This window comes from Barbatula barbatula (genome assembly GCF_947034865.1).
Source record: "Barbatula barbatula genome assembly, chromosome: 23".
Classification (NCBI taxonomy): Eukaryota; Metazoa; Chordata; class Actinopteri; order Cypriniformes; family Nemacheilidae; genus Barbatula; species Barbatula barbatula.
This window is the reverse complement of record NC_136786.1, coordinates 8,288,285-8,304,893: the sequence shown is the minus strand read 5'-3', so window position 1 is coordinate 8,304,893 and position 16,609 is coordinate 8,288,285. Positions and strand designations below refer to the sequence as shown.

Here is a 16,609-nt window from a genome sequence, read left to right as displayed (position 1 = left end):
GGCAGCGAAAACCTGATTGTATTAATAAACTTTAAATTAATTAAAATAATAATAAACTTTTATTTCATATTTGTATTGTTTTTCAAATCTTCCCATCGGCCGTATTGGACGCCTTATCGGGCCGGATATTCCCAATCGCAACACCACAAACCAAGTCTATACACAAACACAAGCTTACCTGGCACCTCCAGCTGCTGGTGGGTAAAGCATCCATGACGGGCTGTAGACAGAAGGTATGATAGCCTTTATCACACAAATCACACACCAGCATCTTGTTGTCGTCGCCTGGGTTCCTACACACCAGAGGAAAAGAACAAGAAGAACGGATTAAGGATAGCACATAGGTAAGCAGGATTCAAGATGCTTTTATCCTCCCTGCTGAGGGTCCTTCTTATACTTCAGCATTTTTCCTTTTGTGTTCCTCATAAGAACGCAAGTCATGGATTCAGAATGACTAGTGAGTATAAATAACAGACAATGATGAACCATTATTTATCAATCAATGTTTGACTGCCTCCAGCATCGGTAAATTATAATACTGGTATCTGGAGCAGGACGGCCAGTGTTCAATCATGAAAAAGCTTATAGTCACCACAATATGGGCAGTATTCCCCACACAACCTGACTTTCTACATGTGCCCAAGCAAACAAAACGGCCCATTACACTCTCCATAACATTTTCACACTTGCTTTTCTGAGACCAAACATGTCTGAGTGGTAAACCACCAGTGAAATTTATAGAGCTGAGAGGAGGGTCAGGAGATGGTTTCATTTTCAGGCCTGTTTTTTCAACGAATGCAAAACCACACAAAATGAGAACGTCATCTGATATTTACAGCTGCGCTGAGCCATTAACAGCCATTTTCACATCTACAGAGCGTGTTCTCACTCTCTGCACCACACAGTGTTAGAGCACATAACACTGGAAAGAAGAATTAAACTGGACTCTTATTTATTACTGGTGTTCACCAAGGAAAACATCACCATAACCATAGCACATACTTTAATGCTTTAAACACACCCCTATCCACCACCTCACCCTGTTTTTAATACAGGCCTGAAAGGAGCACTCACTTGAGACGGCGTGTTGACAAGAGATTTCCTTTTATATAATTGGACTTATAATTTGTGCCTGCTGGACGGCAAAAACTCAACTGAAATCCTCTCTTGTTTGGGCCAGAAAGCACAATACACCCCAAGAAGTTTGCAAAATGCACTGACATGTATATATGTATATGTATACAACTCCCTTCACTGACAGCACATATCCTCTCTGAAAACCGAAAGACCTCAATGCTGCAGTAAACTGTAATGCAACATCTTATGTCAAATACCCGACACAACATCTGGCATCAGATTCTTGAGTTTATAAATCATTTCTGGAATAATGACATATTCTATTGGGCACACAAATCTCTATGGACAGATGTCAATCAAACTCTCCGGTTATATTTCTCTGTTGTTGTATCCCAACTGCACATTCTTTGATATCTTCTGTTTGGTCTCTTCAGCTAGACTCCTCGAAACAACATAAAAACACATCTAATGTAAGATGAAGTAGAAGTAGAGTGTATGAGTGTGGGGGTGGGTGTTGAAGTGCGGGATGAAAATCAACAACAAAAACTAATTCCCTAATGGTTGCATGGTTCCCTAATGGTGTATTCATTCACAGCAAAAATACTGTAACACTAAATCTAAATTTAACTAATAGAGCGATAGCGTTGTCTGTGAAACCAGATCTACATTATTCAAACTAACTCTATAGATTTATTTATTATTTCATTTTTATTTTTTAAAACCACCCATGGGTTTGAAATGTTCAGTAAGTTTACTAGTGTCTTATTGATCGACACCACTAATGGTTTAACCTTTGTCTTCAATACACTTTTCAGCTTTATTTATTGTTTTAACTCATGTTAACATTTGAGAAAAGCCAGTGTAAACCTTTTCTAGATTTCTTGTGGTTCAAGCGCTCACCTGCGAGTCTTCTTAACACTTGGTACATGATATGTTTAATGTGTTTTTTCGTTTCTCATGATAACATTAAACACCTAACTGCTACCAATTTCAAATCAACATTTGAGGTCCAATTTCCGACCTGTGTGACACGCAGTCAGTGTAAAAAGCTTTGCGTCAGAGTCCTGATCACCCAGCGGTGGTTTATTTTGCGATTACAACATTTACTCTTACTCAACACACTACTGCTCATGTAATACATACATAATAATTTAAGATACAAATCCAATGAGTTGCACTGCCCCCCACGGCACTTCTGCTTTGTATGGCCTAACAGACTACTGGGGCTTGTAGTAGTCACAACTAGTCTTATTTTTTACCACAAAGATGAAACTTTCGATGAAAAAGATAACAAAAATAAATTTAAAAGAGCTGTTAGCACTACAATCTAATTGGAGGCTGAAATTGTCGTTCAATCCGAAGGAAATTTGGCACAATCCACTGGGGCACGTTCACTGGATTAACACTGATGGCTAATAAGCCGCGCACGATACTCACTTGCACGCGAGACAGACTTTACATTCGGGGCACTGCCAGCCTGCCCTCTTGAGCGGTGTAATTGTGATGTCCAGACACAGCGCGTGGTAATGCTGGCCACAAGTACAGCAGAATAGCAGGTCCAGCAGATCTCCAGGGCTGTCACACACCACACAGCGCACCTCGTCTTTCGCTGAAGCGAGAGAGAGAAATGTTAGGCAAAATAAAAACAGAGCATCTCAAATTCACCCAAGTGCTGCTTGGGTCTTTCAAAGTTATATTCAAAGAAACATCAGTAAGGCATCTAGGGAATGTGTGTACTATAAAAAAGAAACTCACATCGTATGAGAGCTTGTTGGGTGTGGTCTGAGCAGAGGACGGTGCATTTTTTCATGTCCTGGAAGGCTCCAGCAGCAGCCGCGCAGGGGAAATGATACGAGCGCCCACAAGTCTCCTCACAACACTTCATAGAGGCTCCAAGGCGCTTACAGTATGCACAGCACTACCAAAAGAAATGAACACAAACTTATAGTTTTCGAGTAATATATAAAACAGAATTAGACTAATCTCCAAGAGATCTAGGGTCACTTGAGTTAAATGTTTCTCTTGAACTGGAGCAGCCTTGAGTGCACGTGTAGTCTAAAAACCCAAACCTTCGATAGTAAGGTCAGGCTATTAGCGGAGCCTCAGTGATCCTCTCGTATGTCTATTTGCTTATTACGTTGTTTTCCCCTCTTTCAGCACGCATTTTCAGCATTCAGGATCAAGGCAAATGCCATGCTAAATAAGGCCACGAATGACGACTGGCCAGACATTTAAATCAACAGCATGAAAAAAGCACTCGCACTTTGAATAACCAGGGCCCAAAAAGGGCTCTACACAGAAAAATGTCTCTAGTCAGCAGTCTCTCATGCTTGAAAAACCCTTGGCCTAAGGCCCACATGCAACAATCTGCAAATATCTTTTAACACTGAGCTTTAAGCAATTATCGGCCAGGCGGCGAGAGTCCTCTGGGGCTGACACCAGTCTCTACCCCCACATTTTTTTTCTACTGAATCATTTTGAAGGCCAGCCATATAGAGCTGTAACCCCACACAGTATTTCATCACTCTCCCCCACGTCTGCCTCAGATAAACAGAATGAAGCCATCTCCTCAAACATCTCCTTCACGGGGTGAAAAAGCTACAGCTGATACGCTATTGCTGCCAAGAAACCAAGGACACCGTTATGAAGCACAACATTTCCTCTTTGTAATCATACTGTATGTGCAAAGAGGCACGATGGCAGATTTCCAAATGGAACAGAGCAGTGATGAAAGATGCTAATAAAACACTAGATGAGAGTGTTGTGCTCTGGATGGTTTGTCTCTGTCATTCATGGTGAGGACAGAAGCTAACCACCAATTTCATCTGAAGTTTGTGAAGATCTTTATAGATATGACACAACAGAAAGGATATGCGGATGTATGAGATTTTTTTATGAAGTCATACACTCAAATAAAGAACACTTATTTTGTCTTTATGGTGCAGATCGGTTCGCTCCGCAGCCATCTTGGCAATGCCCCGGGCAGCTAGTTTCTATTCCAGCAAGTAGAGCTACTGTATGCATGAATGAGTGAACAGTGATATCTTAACACACCGTTTTAGAGATAAAAGGTCCAACGTGTTGTTTTTTGGAGGATTATTGACAGAAATGCAATATAATGGTAGCACTTTATTTTACATTCCTGTTTCCCATGTACATACTGTGTACAGTACATATAATAACTGTGTAATAACTAGGTACTAACCCTGAACTTACCCCAACAATGTAGTTACTTAATACTACGCAAGTCTTTCTTAGGTAATTACACTGTAAGTGCACTATAGGTACACATACTGTAAAATAAAGTGCAACCAATATACTATACATGTCTTCAGAGGTGTATAAAGTCCTTATATAATGAAACGTTACGTTTCTTGATCTAAGACCCGCGGTTATCCTTTCATGGAATTCACCATGTTGTTTCTACAGTAGCCCTAAACAGACAAACTGTTAAGTATGTTATCGATTTCGGCCATGACGCAAAAACGTGGAAAGCTCGACAGAGGTCATGTGGTGAAGAGGAATTGCACCATAATGCCCCGACTATCCCCAATCAATTAGTGTGTTTACATGCACAGTCTTGCATGTTATCAGCTTAAGCAAAATCGCAGTTAAGTCATGTTAACGCATTAAACAGGTTTCTTTCATCAGGGAAAGCTCATAAACGGCGTACGCAAAACCCGCTCTACATTGTTAGTTTTTTGCCCATTACTGAGACTTCACGGTGCATGTAAACGCCTTTACAGGTTTTCTCTCCGATTTTTTATGTGCATGTCGAACAGCGCATTAGTAAAAGATCCAAACCGAAGTGATAGTGAAATAACGCATTAAAAGAATCGTGCAGTTGATTTAGGAACGTCAAAATGAAGAACTATTGTTGCATATGCAGGTACTGCGGACATGAGAAAAGATATCAAAATACAGCTTCTGACCATTTTTCTGCTGCCTTTTATCTATCGACGATGACTTCAAGTCTCAAACTTTCATGTAAACGTGGTTTTCTGCGTAGCCTGTTTATTACTATGCATGTAGACACGTGAATATAGGTTCCCTTTTAAACAGTTTTATTAAAGATAGCCATTTATTTCGTGCATGTAAACGCACTCATTGTCACATAAAAGATAAAAGTGTCTCTACTGACTCAATATCAACAACACTGAGGCAAGCGTTTCAGACAAATAATATAGATAAAGGCAGCGATACAAGAACAACAGCGAGTGCAATCTGCTGAAATGCTACACTTCCAAATTTTCGGGATTTGACAGATACTGACGTTAGTCAACAAAACCAAGGCAGCGCAATTGGATAGACGCGATCTGTTTATCCTTGATAATCATTTCCCAGGAGAAGTCAATGGTCTGATGTAGAAATTAATTACTCCTAATGTGCTTTCCCTGGCCGGGTGGAGCGCGCCCCTGCGTCTGTCACATTGCATTGTGTTAATTAGTGAAGTTTCACAGGAGAGCCGGCTTTAGCAGCTCTGAACGCCTCGCCTCCTAATTAGAAAATATTTTAAAGACCAGGGGACCGACACAAGCTCTCCAGGTCTCTTCCACTGCCAATAATAACACCATTCATGATTAACTACGAATACTTAATCAACAATGAGCGCATTTGTCATTCCTTCATAGAAATTACTCTCAGGGAACATTATATCGCAGATTCGCGGCTGCAAAATGTATAGTACACGTGAGCCCACTCAATCCCAATAATGCCTCTTTTGAACTGTAATCGTCCCAGTTTCGGAGTCAGGTTAAGAGGACCGAAGCCAGGAAGAGTCTTGGGAATATGTGGAATGGAGCAAGTTCAGATGACATTAAGGCTGATAAAGGACAGAAGTTGAGGTACGGACCGTTTTAAAGGTGAGTCAACCAAACCCACCTTAAATCCATTCTTAAACGCTCGTCGTGAGACGCTTACCTCTGTGCTCCCTGAGTCAATAGCTTTGTCCACATACAGCAGTGACTGTCCCTCCCCGCGGCACACGCCTTCTGACCAGGCTGCACAGCGCAGGTGAGCGCAGCACTGCCCTGCAGTCACAATACAAAAACAAACATCATCAGCAACTGATAAAACACAGCAAACATCAGACGCTAGAGAGTCTGGAACTCACCAGTGGGGTCGAATAAAGATTCAACGTTAACGCCATCAGGAAGGCCTATTTGGCCCAGTTCGTCCCAAACCTTGTGGCCGGGCTCCTCAGCAGTGGGGTCTGTGCTGCCAGGAGCCGAGGACGAGTGCAGGCCGCTGTCTGGAGAGCTGACCCTGAGGAAAGACAAGGGCAACATTAGATTTCATCACACAAAAGAATATCTCAAGCTGCATCTCAAATGACAAACATCTATACGTCAGCATCCTGATGAGATATCACCCATGAATCCCTGTCTGAAATGACGAGGTGTGGGGTTATCGTACTTGGCTCCAGCACAAGGACTGGCTGTTTAGAGGAAAGTATGAAAGGGAGAGGGCGAGCCGGAAAGGGGTGGGGGGCTGGAATGACTGGCTTCTTGGATGTGGCGCTGAGAGAGCGCGAGTCACAGAGACTAAGAAAAGCGGAAAAGAGGAATTAACATTTAAAAAGGGTGCCGGTTTGAAGAGGGCCAGCCAGAAGTGGGATGCAGTGAGGATGGGATGAAAGACTACTGTATGCCATCTCTTCCTCTGTCAAGAACATCTGCATGAATATAAATACACTGCTCGCAGCTTCCTCTTCATAAACACTTACATCAGACATGAGAATCAGAAAGAAGGTAATTACTTTACAGTTATTGTTGATGTTAACATGCATTTAAAGAAAACCATAACAAATATACATTAGCATCCACACAAACCAACAATATTGTCCTGTTTTTTCTAAGCTTGCAAACCCTTTAACTGAGAATAGTTTTTGAGAAGTGATCGGTGTTTTCTCATTAATTCAAATAACAACGTTTTTATATACTCTCTACTCAAATGTGATGTAGTTGTCACCAATTCAGTAACCATTCAATTTAGAAACTGATCTTACAGACAATCAATTTTAACAGTTAGTATCACCAATATACACTGCGCAAAAGCACAATGAAAACGGCTGCAAACGGAAAAATTTAATTGTCAATGTACATACTTCAAGTAAGACAAGTAAAAAAGTAAGGCTATCAAACGATTAATCGCATCCAGAAGAACAGTTTGTGTTTATATCATACATGTCCGTGTACTGTGCATATTAATTTTGTGTTTATAACCACAAAAACAAAGAATATGAAATGTAAAACCTTATAAACATTTATACTGTATATCATTTCAATTATTGGAAAATATATATAAATATTTCCAAAATATGGATGTGTATGTTTTTGTGGTTATAAATACAAAATGAATATGCACAGTGCACAGACATATATTATGTAAACACGAACATTTACTCTGGAGGGGATTGATCGCGATTAATCGGTTGACAGCCCAAAAAAAGTTACGTGTTCTTTATCATTTCAATAAAAAGATCCCAATAAGACATTTGTTCAAGAAAACTGTTGTCCTTGTGTTGTCTTAAAATGTGTTATTTTGCGTTATCCTGTCTTTCTTTGAATGGGCTGCAACAACTCAATTGCTAAAATGTGTAAACATTTCAAAATAATCAAAATTATTTTCATTACAGATTCAACGGATATTTGCATTGTGGACTAATTATATGAAAACACAGAATAAGGTAAATACGTTACAACACAAGTTTGCTTTTTCAAAGGTCCTAAGCATACGGTTACATTTTTGTCTAGAGTGTGACATTATAACAGACTTCACATTTGCACATAGTTAGAATAAATGTATTGGTATGCAGAATATTCAATTGATTCAATTCATTTCAGACTGCAGGCTTCAGTAAAGTTTATTTTATTTCAGTGGTGGTGCTGTGGTGAAGTGCTCTTCTATTACTAAAAAGTGTTATCAAAGTATCTCATGGGCTGTACTGCAGGTAACCACATGTTGCAGATACTAAAACTCATTTAGTTCAAATATTTCCAAGTAGAAGTCATATTAAACGAGAACCTGTTTTGATTCCCAATCCATCGAGGAACAAACACACCCACACAAATGCGTAAAACAACTGTGCATACCCCAGTGGATTAAGTATTCTTGTGCAAGCACTGTAAATGAAGGCCAGAGGAATACATAATATTGTTGTTCTATAAAAGACAATTCAATGTGCAACATCTCATGCATTTTCAATCCGAACATGTTCTATTTCTGCACAGCTATGGTCTATGCATCACTCATGGATTCATTGCTGTTTCTCACATGGATCGGCCCTAATTTAATAATTTGATCTGGAGGTTACGAGTACAGTATGACTGTAATACATCATCAAAACTCATCAGAAAAACAGATCAATTATTCTTCTCACCCAGAACCAACTGAAAAAAAATCATCTGAATTTCTCTTTAGGGGTCAATTTCCAGTCTACATAGGAGAAACATACATTTTGTTCATGGGAATGAACACATAAAAGATTACCAAATGTTAAAATCAAACAGACTTTTCTGTACAATTCCAAATGGTAGACGACCTATGTGCAATAAATAATTATAGTCAATCAGAGACGTACAGAAAACTGATTTGACGGTATATTAGCCTAGGGCAGCTAAATACGAGTCATATTTATAAGATTTTAAAATATATAACAAACCACAAAATAATTGTTTCTCATCTACCTCACATGACCCATTTTACTGTGGTCAAATGCTGGCTTTACATCAGAGAGGCTTTTTTAAAGTCCCCCTGTGGTCGATAATTATAAACACATTTTGAAAGGAAAATATTCATGGAAAAAAATTACGTTTTCCTGCCTTAAATTAGCTTGAATGTCACTCTACACCTCCGCTTCATTACGTTTACACAGACACATGAACATGCCAGTTAGCCCCGTGATCAGATGTAAAGCCAGCATATTTATGCTTTAAACTGCTTATCCTCAAGCATCAAATGGTTTGATGTGTTATATAAACAACATATAAAACTTGATTTCACCACAAGGGGTCTTTAAGAATAAAATTCTAGCGCACTATATAGCAGACCAACAGAACAGATTCCAGAAGATTCCAGATATTTAGCAAATGACGCATGCGTGTAAGCTCCAGTATCGAACGTGACATTTTTCGTTTTGTTCCAATCCGATAAGGTCTCCTCTGACTTTCATCACCGCCATTTGCCGCAAAAATAAGCCTCAGTTTCAATCGTGGGGAGCCATTGGAGCTTCAAAAAAGTGACCCCCCTTCACTCCCATTCTAACACCTGGAAGTAGAATGGTATTAGAACTCATTCTTTTTTATATGCATTATTCTTCAAGAAGAAAGTCATATTCTTTGAGGGATGCCTTGAGGGCGAGTAAAACATTAGGAAATATAGTTTTGCCTCTGCAATATCGCTTTAAATGCATCATGTCTGGTTAGGACACAGCGATAGTAGGGAAAGGTACCGATAACCGGTACTTTATTGGTACATAATTGGGTTGATACCAGAGTACCGATAAGCTTCATGACAAACGATACGGTTATCGATACTTGCGTTGTTTTATCTTTGTGTATTCGGGTGTTAGATGGCAAATGAGAGGCTGCTGCCGGTTATTTTCCATCCCTGAATAATGTCCAAATGGCCTTAGTTTGCTCGACGTGTGTGTGATATCTAGGGCCATATTATTTCCACAATGTATTTGTAATCTGCTTGTTTTGCGTGTTTATGAGTGAAAGAGTGGCATGGTTGCGATTGTGGAGCTTTCAGCGTCTGCGTTTCACAACGAGGAAGCTTCCGTCAAACCCTTCTTTGCGGCAACCCGTCAAAATAAAAGTCCTTTATTTGAGCGCAAGTTATAACATTGTTTTTAATAATTCGGCCACAGAGTATATTTACTTAAAGTAGTAAATTTGCTAGTAAGATTATAAACAAATTGTACTTAAATTTAAGCATTATTTTCTAAGCAGTAATACTTATGTAGACCTAAAACCAGAAAGGAAAAAGAAATACGGTCTACCGGCCAAATACCATAGTGATGTAAAGTAAATACGTTGAATTAGGTTATAATGAGCTCAGATGCAGATGCTAAGTGCCGTAAGTGGTATGCTAAGGAAGACACACACACGTATTGTAATTTTGCATTTTCTGTTTGCTCAGAAGCATTTGTAATCTGCAGTTCTAAAGCTCAGCTGTAATAAAGAAACTTAAAATATTTAACACCTTTTCACATCAAATTATAGAGCGTAGTATCAATAACAGTATTGATAAGTAAATAAAATCTTAACGATTCCCATCCCTAAGCGTTAGTGTCATTTCTTGGCAAAAAGCTAATGTTTCTGATGAGTCAAGCGCTTCATGAGGAACACACTATTTGTGCAGCATGCAGATTTGCTGCTTATGCACCAAATTCCTAATTAGTCACTCGTAACGTCCATTTTTGGTTGTCAAATCCTACAAGGCCACCGCAGATAAATCGCTTTCATAGTATTAACAAAAACAATCTAGGTTGTTGTCAAACACTCTTCCCTAAATGTTTGGTCTACCTTAACAGTCTCTACCTTAAATGATATCTAGTGGACCAGTGGAGCTATTATTGTGTTCACTGCGCTGTCAATAGCTGGCATAGCTCCAACTCAAACCAACCAATCAGGCGCCTCCAACACAACAATCCTCCGCCTGTTGGCGGGCTGCCAGAGACTGCACAGAGAGCATTACGTCATCATTCCTAAGCGGGGCACCCGATAGGCCGAGAAGAGCTGAACAAGTTAGGCACTCATCCAATGAGCCTGGGGGCGGCTGTGGATGGGAACTTTTGACAACAACAGGTCACGTGGAGTGAAAGTCTGCCGGTGGAAATCTCCCTTATGGATTTCTTCTTTAACCCTCCATATTGTAAGTAATCATTGGGCCATTTTGGCACCAAATTAACTGACCCAAATTGAATTGTAGTGTTGGGTTCATTAGCAATTCCCAGCATATTTGGGTCAAAGCACTCAATCCTTTTACATCAGACTCACTTAATGGAAGAGAACACGAGCTTAGTTTGAGCTGGAAAGCTTGAACAACCAGAGTTGCAGTAGAACTGCAGTATTTCATTAAGAGCAATTTGGAAAACTGAGCCGTACAAATCTCAATCAAGAAATTTGGTGCCAAGATCACGTCAAAAAAAATTTAAACATGTATTTTATTGACCGCTTAAATCATTACAAACCCATGACTTGCTTCTTTAGTAGAAAATTGCGTTATTATTCAACTCTTTTCAGGTTGATAGTCAAATTGTTTTGCTCAAATATTTTTCTTGACTCAAATCTCAATCATGCTTGTTTACAACATTCAGGTTTGATATTAATAGCATCTTCATGGTTCTTCCGCTTTGCCACATGACGTTTAAACCCTTTGAACGAGTGAATAAGAATACGATTTTTCAGAAATGACAGACAAAAATATCGGTTTGTCTGTCTCTTCTAGTACTCAGCGTTGTTCCATGGTTTAAATGTACTTCACCGTTGGTTGAGCCAATGCAATGTCACGCTGGTCAAGATCCTCACACAAACAATATGCAAACACAAAAAGATGACACGCATGTTTTTTTAACACCGTTTTTTTTGAGGAACTACACAAACAAACAATGGCCTTTAAAGGCCAATCTTGTCAAGCACATTGAATGCACTTTGGAATCCCACTGCACACAGCGCAACTCACTTTTTCAGGCCAACCTCGCGCTGACCCGGGCTCCGGTTGTTGTCATTGTCATCAAAATCATTGTCCTCATCGTGATAATCGTCGTCCTTCTCAGAGCTGCCGCGGCGGTTCCGGATGTGTAGCGGCACATAACCGGGCGTAGGTCCAAATAATTTCAGCTCACCCTGACCCAAGAGACTCTTCTCTCCACAGTAGCAGAAGGCACAGAGCTTTTTCCTGAGAGGAACGCACAGATAGAGAAAGAGAGAAAAATACATTTTAGATCAGATTTTTTATTGTTAGACCTGTCACACACTCCTTGCAGAAACGCACACAGAAGTACACAAACATAGGCTAACATAGGCTCTAATGAATCATATAACCAAACCAATAAATCATGTTCGAATGTGTTTGCCATTACACCAGGTGAGTTTTTATTTAGGCAGCTTACGGTTGACTATATTATCATATTGCTATTCTACTATTTAAGATTACAGAAAAAAATTCGCACTACAGATATTCACAAAGTGATTATCATAGTCAAAAGACTTCATTTCAACGATCTCACAATATTTATGTGTGTAATAAATGCTTGGTCAAATTCACCTTTAGTTTGGTCGATGAATTACGCTCAAAATGAGAATGTAGGGAGGCGATAATACCATATGTGTACTATTAAGCACAGTATTAAAGGAGTAGTTCTCCTTCAAAAGAAAAATTCTGTCATCATTACAAACCAGTATGACTTTCTTCCGCAGAACACAAAGTAGATCTTTTGAAGAATGTTGTGAACGACCTCCCCATTCACTTGCTTAGGTTACAATAGAAGTGAATGGGGGGGCTTTGCTGTTTCCAACATTTTTCAAAATATCTTCTTTTGTGTTCTGCATAAATGACAATGAGGACAGAATTTCCATTTTGAAAGGGAACTACTCCTTTAATAAGCTTGGTTTTGAATGAAAGTCTGAAAAATGCTCATTATAACTAAAAGTTATTATAACACGACATAAACATAACATGATTTTGGTAGGCATTGTAATAACACACTAAAGAGAGCACCCATTCAAAGTTCAAAGCAGAAGGACCTTATTTCAGCGACACAGAAACCCTTCTGAAGTTGCATCAGCTCTTATTTCAAGTGTAAATTTACCTTCATCTGTAGTCAAACTAGTTCAGTCACCAGCCCTAACAAGTCTAATCTGTCTTCCCGTCTTTTCCCTTTGGCAGTTCACGGTTTGTGTGCACTTGACAATATTTTGCTCCCAAGTAGCAGGATTGTTGGGAAATGGCATTATTGTGGGCACCTCCTCATTAGAGTTCATTATTATTTTCTCTAAAGCTGTGTGTGTGTGTGTGTGTGTGTGTTGTGTGGCACATGACAGCCAGCTGTCAGTAGATGATGTGCTGCACGTGCAGTAATGGCTGAATGGGGGGTCTCCTCTGCTTTCACACGTTGTTAATGGTACTGCACATTAACACGAGCACAATCTGCTCTAATTGGGAATCCAAAAGAGAGCGCTCGCTCGCCTTCACTAATGACAGCAGCGCGGAATCAGCTTCCCTTCCCCCAGATTCACTTGCTTTCACTCAAACCGAGTGTGCGTGAGAGCACACATACGCCCCTCGTGAGCCTGTGTTTGCTACAGCATTTCGTTTTTGCTGGGTAGGTGGGAGAAACGAAATGCTTAACAGCTTGCTAAATCACACCGTTTCTCTTTTTTTCATTAATCATACATTTACACAACAACAATGTACTTAAAACCAAAAACTTTAGCTTGAGGGAAAACATTTAGTCCTTTTACTGGCACAGGAACTTCTTTCCTGAAAGACTGGTGTTCCCTAAACTGCTGGCCGACACACCGAAACCCAGTGTTTTTCTTTTTAAATTCCTTGATGTATACACCTGATTGATTGTGGTTTGGAAAAAGGACTGACTCGCATATCAAACATACAGCACAATATACTGTGGATGGGGTCATATTTGTTTTACATGCAGCAAGAGATGACATTTATTGTCAATATATTTGATAGCACCCACAAAAAACTATTCATCACATAGAAAATCACCAGCTCACAACTCGCTGGTAGAGGCACTGCAGATTCAGCAGCGCAGGACGTGCGTTTTGCATGCACACACATCAAGTACAAGCTTTGAGTGTCGCACTTCTCTTTGTTTTCTGTGGCTCTACATACTACAATTTCTATCCATCATAAAACTGCGTGTCAGAGCTCTCTCTCCATGTCTTTACAGGGCCGCATTAAAACTTTTACCTGGATACATGCATATAACATTGAGTTCACGGTGTTTCACTAACCTAGTTTTGGTGTTTCTGGTGGTGGAGGCGGATGAGCCAGCAGAGTCTTCTGACACGGAGCGCTGGAAGAGCGGTGACAGAGCCCTCTCGTCTCTCGGGCTGAAATCCAGCGGCTGAAAATAATCATCGGTCTCTGGCTCCAGGACATCTGTGTGTTCACAGCAGACATACTTTAAAACAGGGGTATCTAAACATAATACTTAAGAATGATTTAAATATTAAATAACCACTATTACTCATATCATAAGCAGTCAAATAAACAGTGAAAGCTTTCAAAATATGACAGACTTGAAAATATTTTCTCCTGTATCCACACAAATAAGTGTATACACTTATTTCAGTAAAGTCATACAGCTTACAGTATTCGTTCTCTTTGTTGTAGCAGCGTTACATTAATAAGTCAGAGGAGAATTGGCCCTCCCAGTTGGGTCTGGTCTCTCTCAAGGTTTCTCTCTCCATTTATACATGTATTGTAAAAAAAGATGGCTACAGAAGTTCCAATTACAAGTGACAATATTTAAAATCCTACAGCTGTCACATGATGTCTGAAAATAGTTGCTTTAAAGAGAGAGGACTCATATTATTTCATAATATACTTAAACTACATTTTATAAAACGTCTCATTTTTAAAATCGACCAATCACTGGGTTGTCTGAGTGACTAGTCAATGCTACAGAAGTCAAACAATTAAGCTGCTTTTGAGATCAACTGATCCCTGTTGGATTCATTTTGGAGGACAATTTCTATACAAGACGTTTTCATCCTTTAAACAGAAGATGGATCCAACACAAAATAACTCAATACAGAGGTCTCAAGGGATATATATATTAACCAAAAATTTACCCGCTTTAATCTTGAGAAATAAAATTCATGTCCTACATGCGGCAAGAAAAGGTGAAAGAATAGTTCCAAACCATACAGTTTTTGGACGACAAGAGGGTGAATAAATGATGACATCATTTTTGGGGTGGACAGCTGGTCTTCTATACTGTAAATGGGGTAATAAAGTACCCTCCCTACAATGACCTGCACTGAGCAATGGGAGATAATAAAATGTGTCTACAGCTGTGTTGTCTTTTCAGCCAGCTTTCATTGATATACAATCACTTCTTTTAAATGGAAATAGCAGTCCTGATATCCCATGTTTACATATCCCTGTAAAATAAATATATGTATATATATATATATACTCAATAAGACCTATCATCACTATCTTGGAAATGGCGTCAAGCAGCACTTTTTGTAAAGTTGTTGATTATTCTGCCCAGACAGGCCAAAGACTAAAGTGGTTATCTACAAGAAGAAGGAGGCTGTAGAGATGCACAGATACTATTTTTCTAAGCCGATACAGATTCTGAAGACTAAATTGATATTTAACCAGTATCAACAAATACTTATAACTGGACTTCAGAAAGAAGTGTTTCATTGAGGTTTAACTTGTAAATGGTTTTATTTGAAGTGACCTTTACACAGTTTCAACCATGTTAAACTGAGATACGTGTTCTAGTGACTTTGTGTTCTCACTTTAAAGTGGTGCTCCGTAATGAGGCATAAAGGCAGCATGCATCACCTGACGTGTATCATTGGACAGAGCCTTTGTGAGGGCTATGGTACTATGATATAAATGAATGAAATACTGCTATTTAAAGACCGTATTTTTCTTTAAACCACAACAACCCAAAAACAATACGGCAGAGAGGACTCACAAAAGCCATCACAAAGGGAGCAGAGACCTTTAGAGGAACCTTTAAAAGAGATGAAAACTGTTCGTCTTGTGGCAGACGTGCCCACACAGCACTTGTTCAAACAATGTTTGAAAAGGCAGAAAACAGTCTTTCCATTGCTCAAAAGAGTACACATGTGAGAAAACAGGGAAAAAATACAGCTATCCACAAGAGGGTTATCTACATCAGGGGTTCCCAAAGTAGGGGTCGTGGTGGTTGTTGGGTCGCAAGGCCAAGAGGATTGGGGTCACAAGATGATTTCCATAATCACTTTTTGTTATTAGGAATAGCCTTTTTAATTAATTAAAGTGTAATATATATATAAATAAACCATGCAAATAAAAAGCCATCAGTCTTTGGAATATCCTCCCCCTCGATGGTGACCCCAGAGGGGATTACGTCATAATAGCAACCGCATAAGGTTAGGTGCAGCAAGACATACAGTACCACGTTAAACATTCATATGTGCTCGCAGATTATTTAAGGCTTTAAGTTAAGGATATTTTTATTTGGTCGATATTAACCAGCTTTATTTAATTTCGACAAAGACAACACAGGGTGCATGGCTGCGTGCAATGTTTGTATACTTTACCCACCTCCGAGGATGGTGGGGGTCTAGAGTCCCTGGCACTGTTATTTTGGGGGGGTCACAGGCTGAAATGTTTGGGAACCCCTGGTCTACATCAAATAGGGATAATGTACAGGCAGCCTGTTGTTATCGCAGAAATAAGCCCCGACAGTGTGATCAGGACCAGGAGGCGAAGCGAAGCAAAGAAACGGCGTTCAAATGTCACAAAAATATATTACATTATATTTACAAATGAT

The 16,609-nt window shown here is 39.5% G+C and overlaps 1 protein-coding gene across 16 annotated transcripts in view; it reads right to left on the bottom strand.

Annotated features, from left to right (window-relative positions):
* The window catches only part of kmt2ca (lysine (K)-specific methyltransferase 2Ca), a 107,305-nt gene that overhangs the window by 59,643 nt on the left and 31,053 nt on the right, over positions 1-16,609 (bottom strand). For all 16 annotated transcript variants that reach the window (XM_079487858.1, XM_079487859.1, XM_079487869.1 and 13 more), the window contains exons 4-10: positions 14,061-14,208; positions 11,767-11,982; positions 6,191-6,342; positions 5,998-6,107; positions 2,833-2,995; positions 2,515-2,686; positions 179-293 (exon numbers count right to left, since the gene is read on the bottom strand). In XM_079487858.1, coding sequence (XP_079343984.1) covers positions 179-293; positions 2,515-2,686; positions 2,833-2,995; positions 5,998-6,107; positions 6,191-6,342; positions 11,767-11,982; positions 14,061-14,208 — 1,076 coding nt within the window. The remainder of the gene's footprint in view (positions 1-178; positions 294-2,514; positions 2,687-2,832; positions 2,996-5,997; positions 6,108-6,190; positions 6,343-11,766; positions 11,983-14,060; positions 14,209-16,609) is intronic.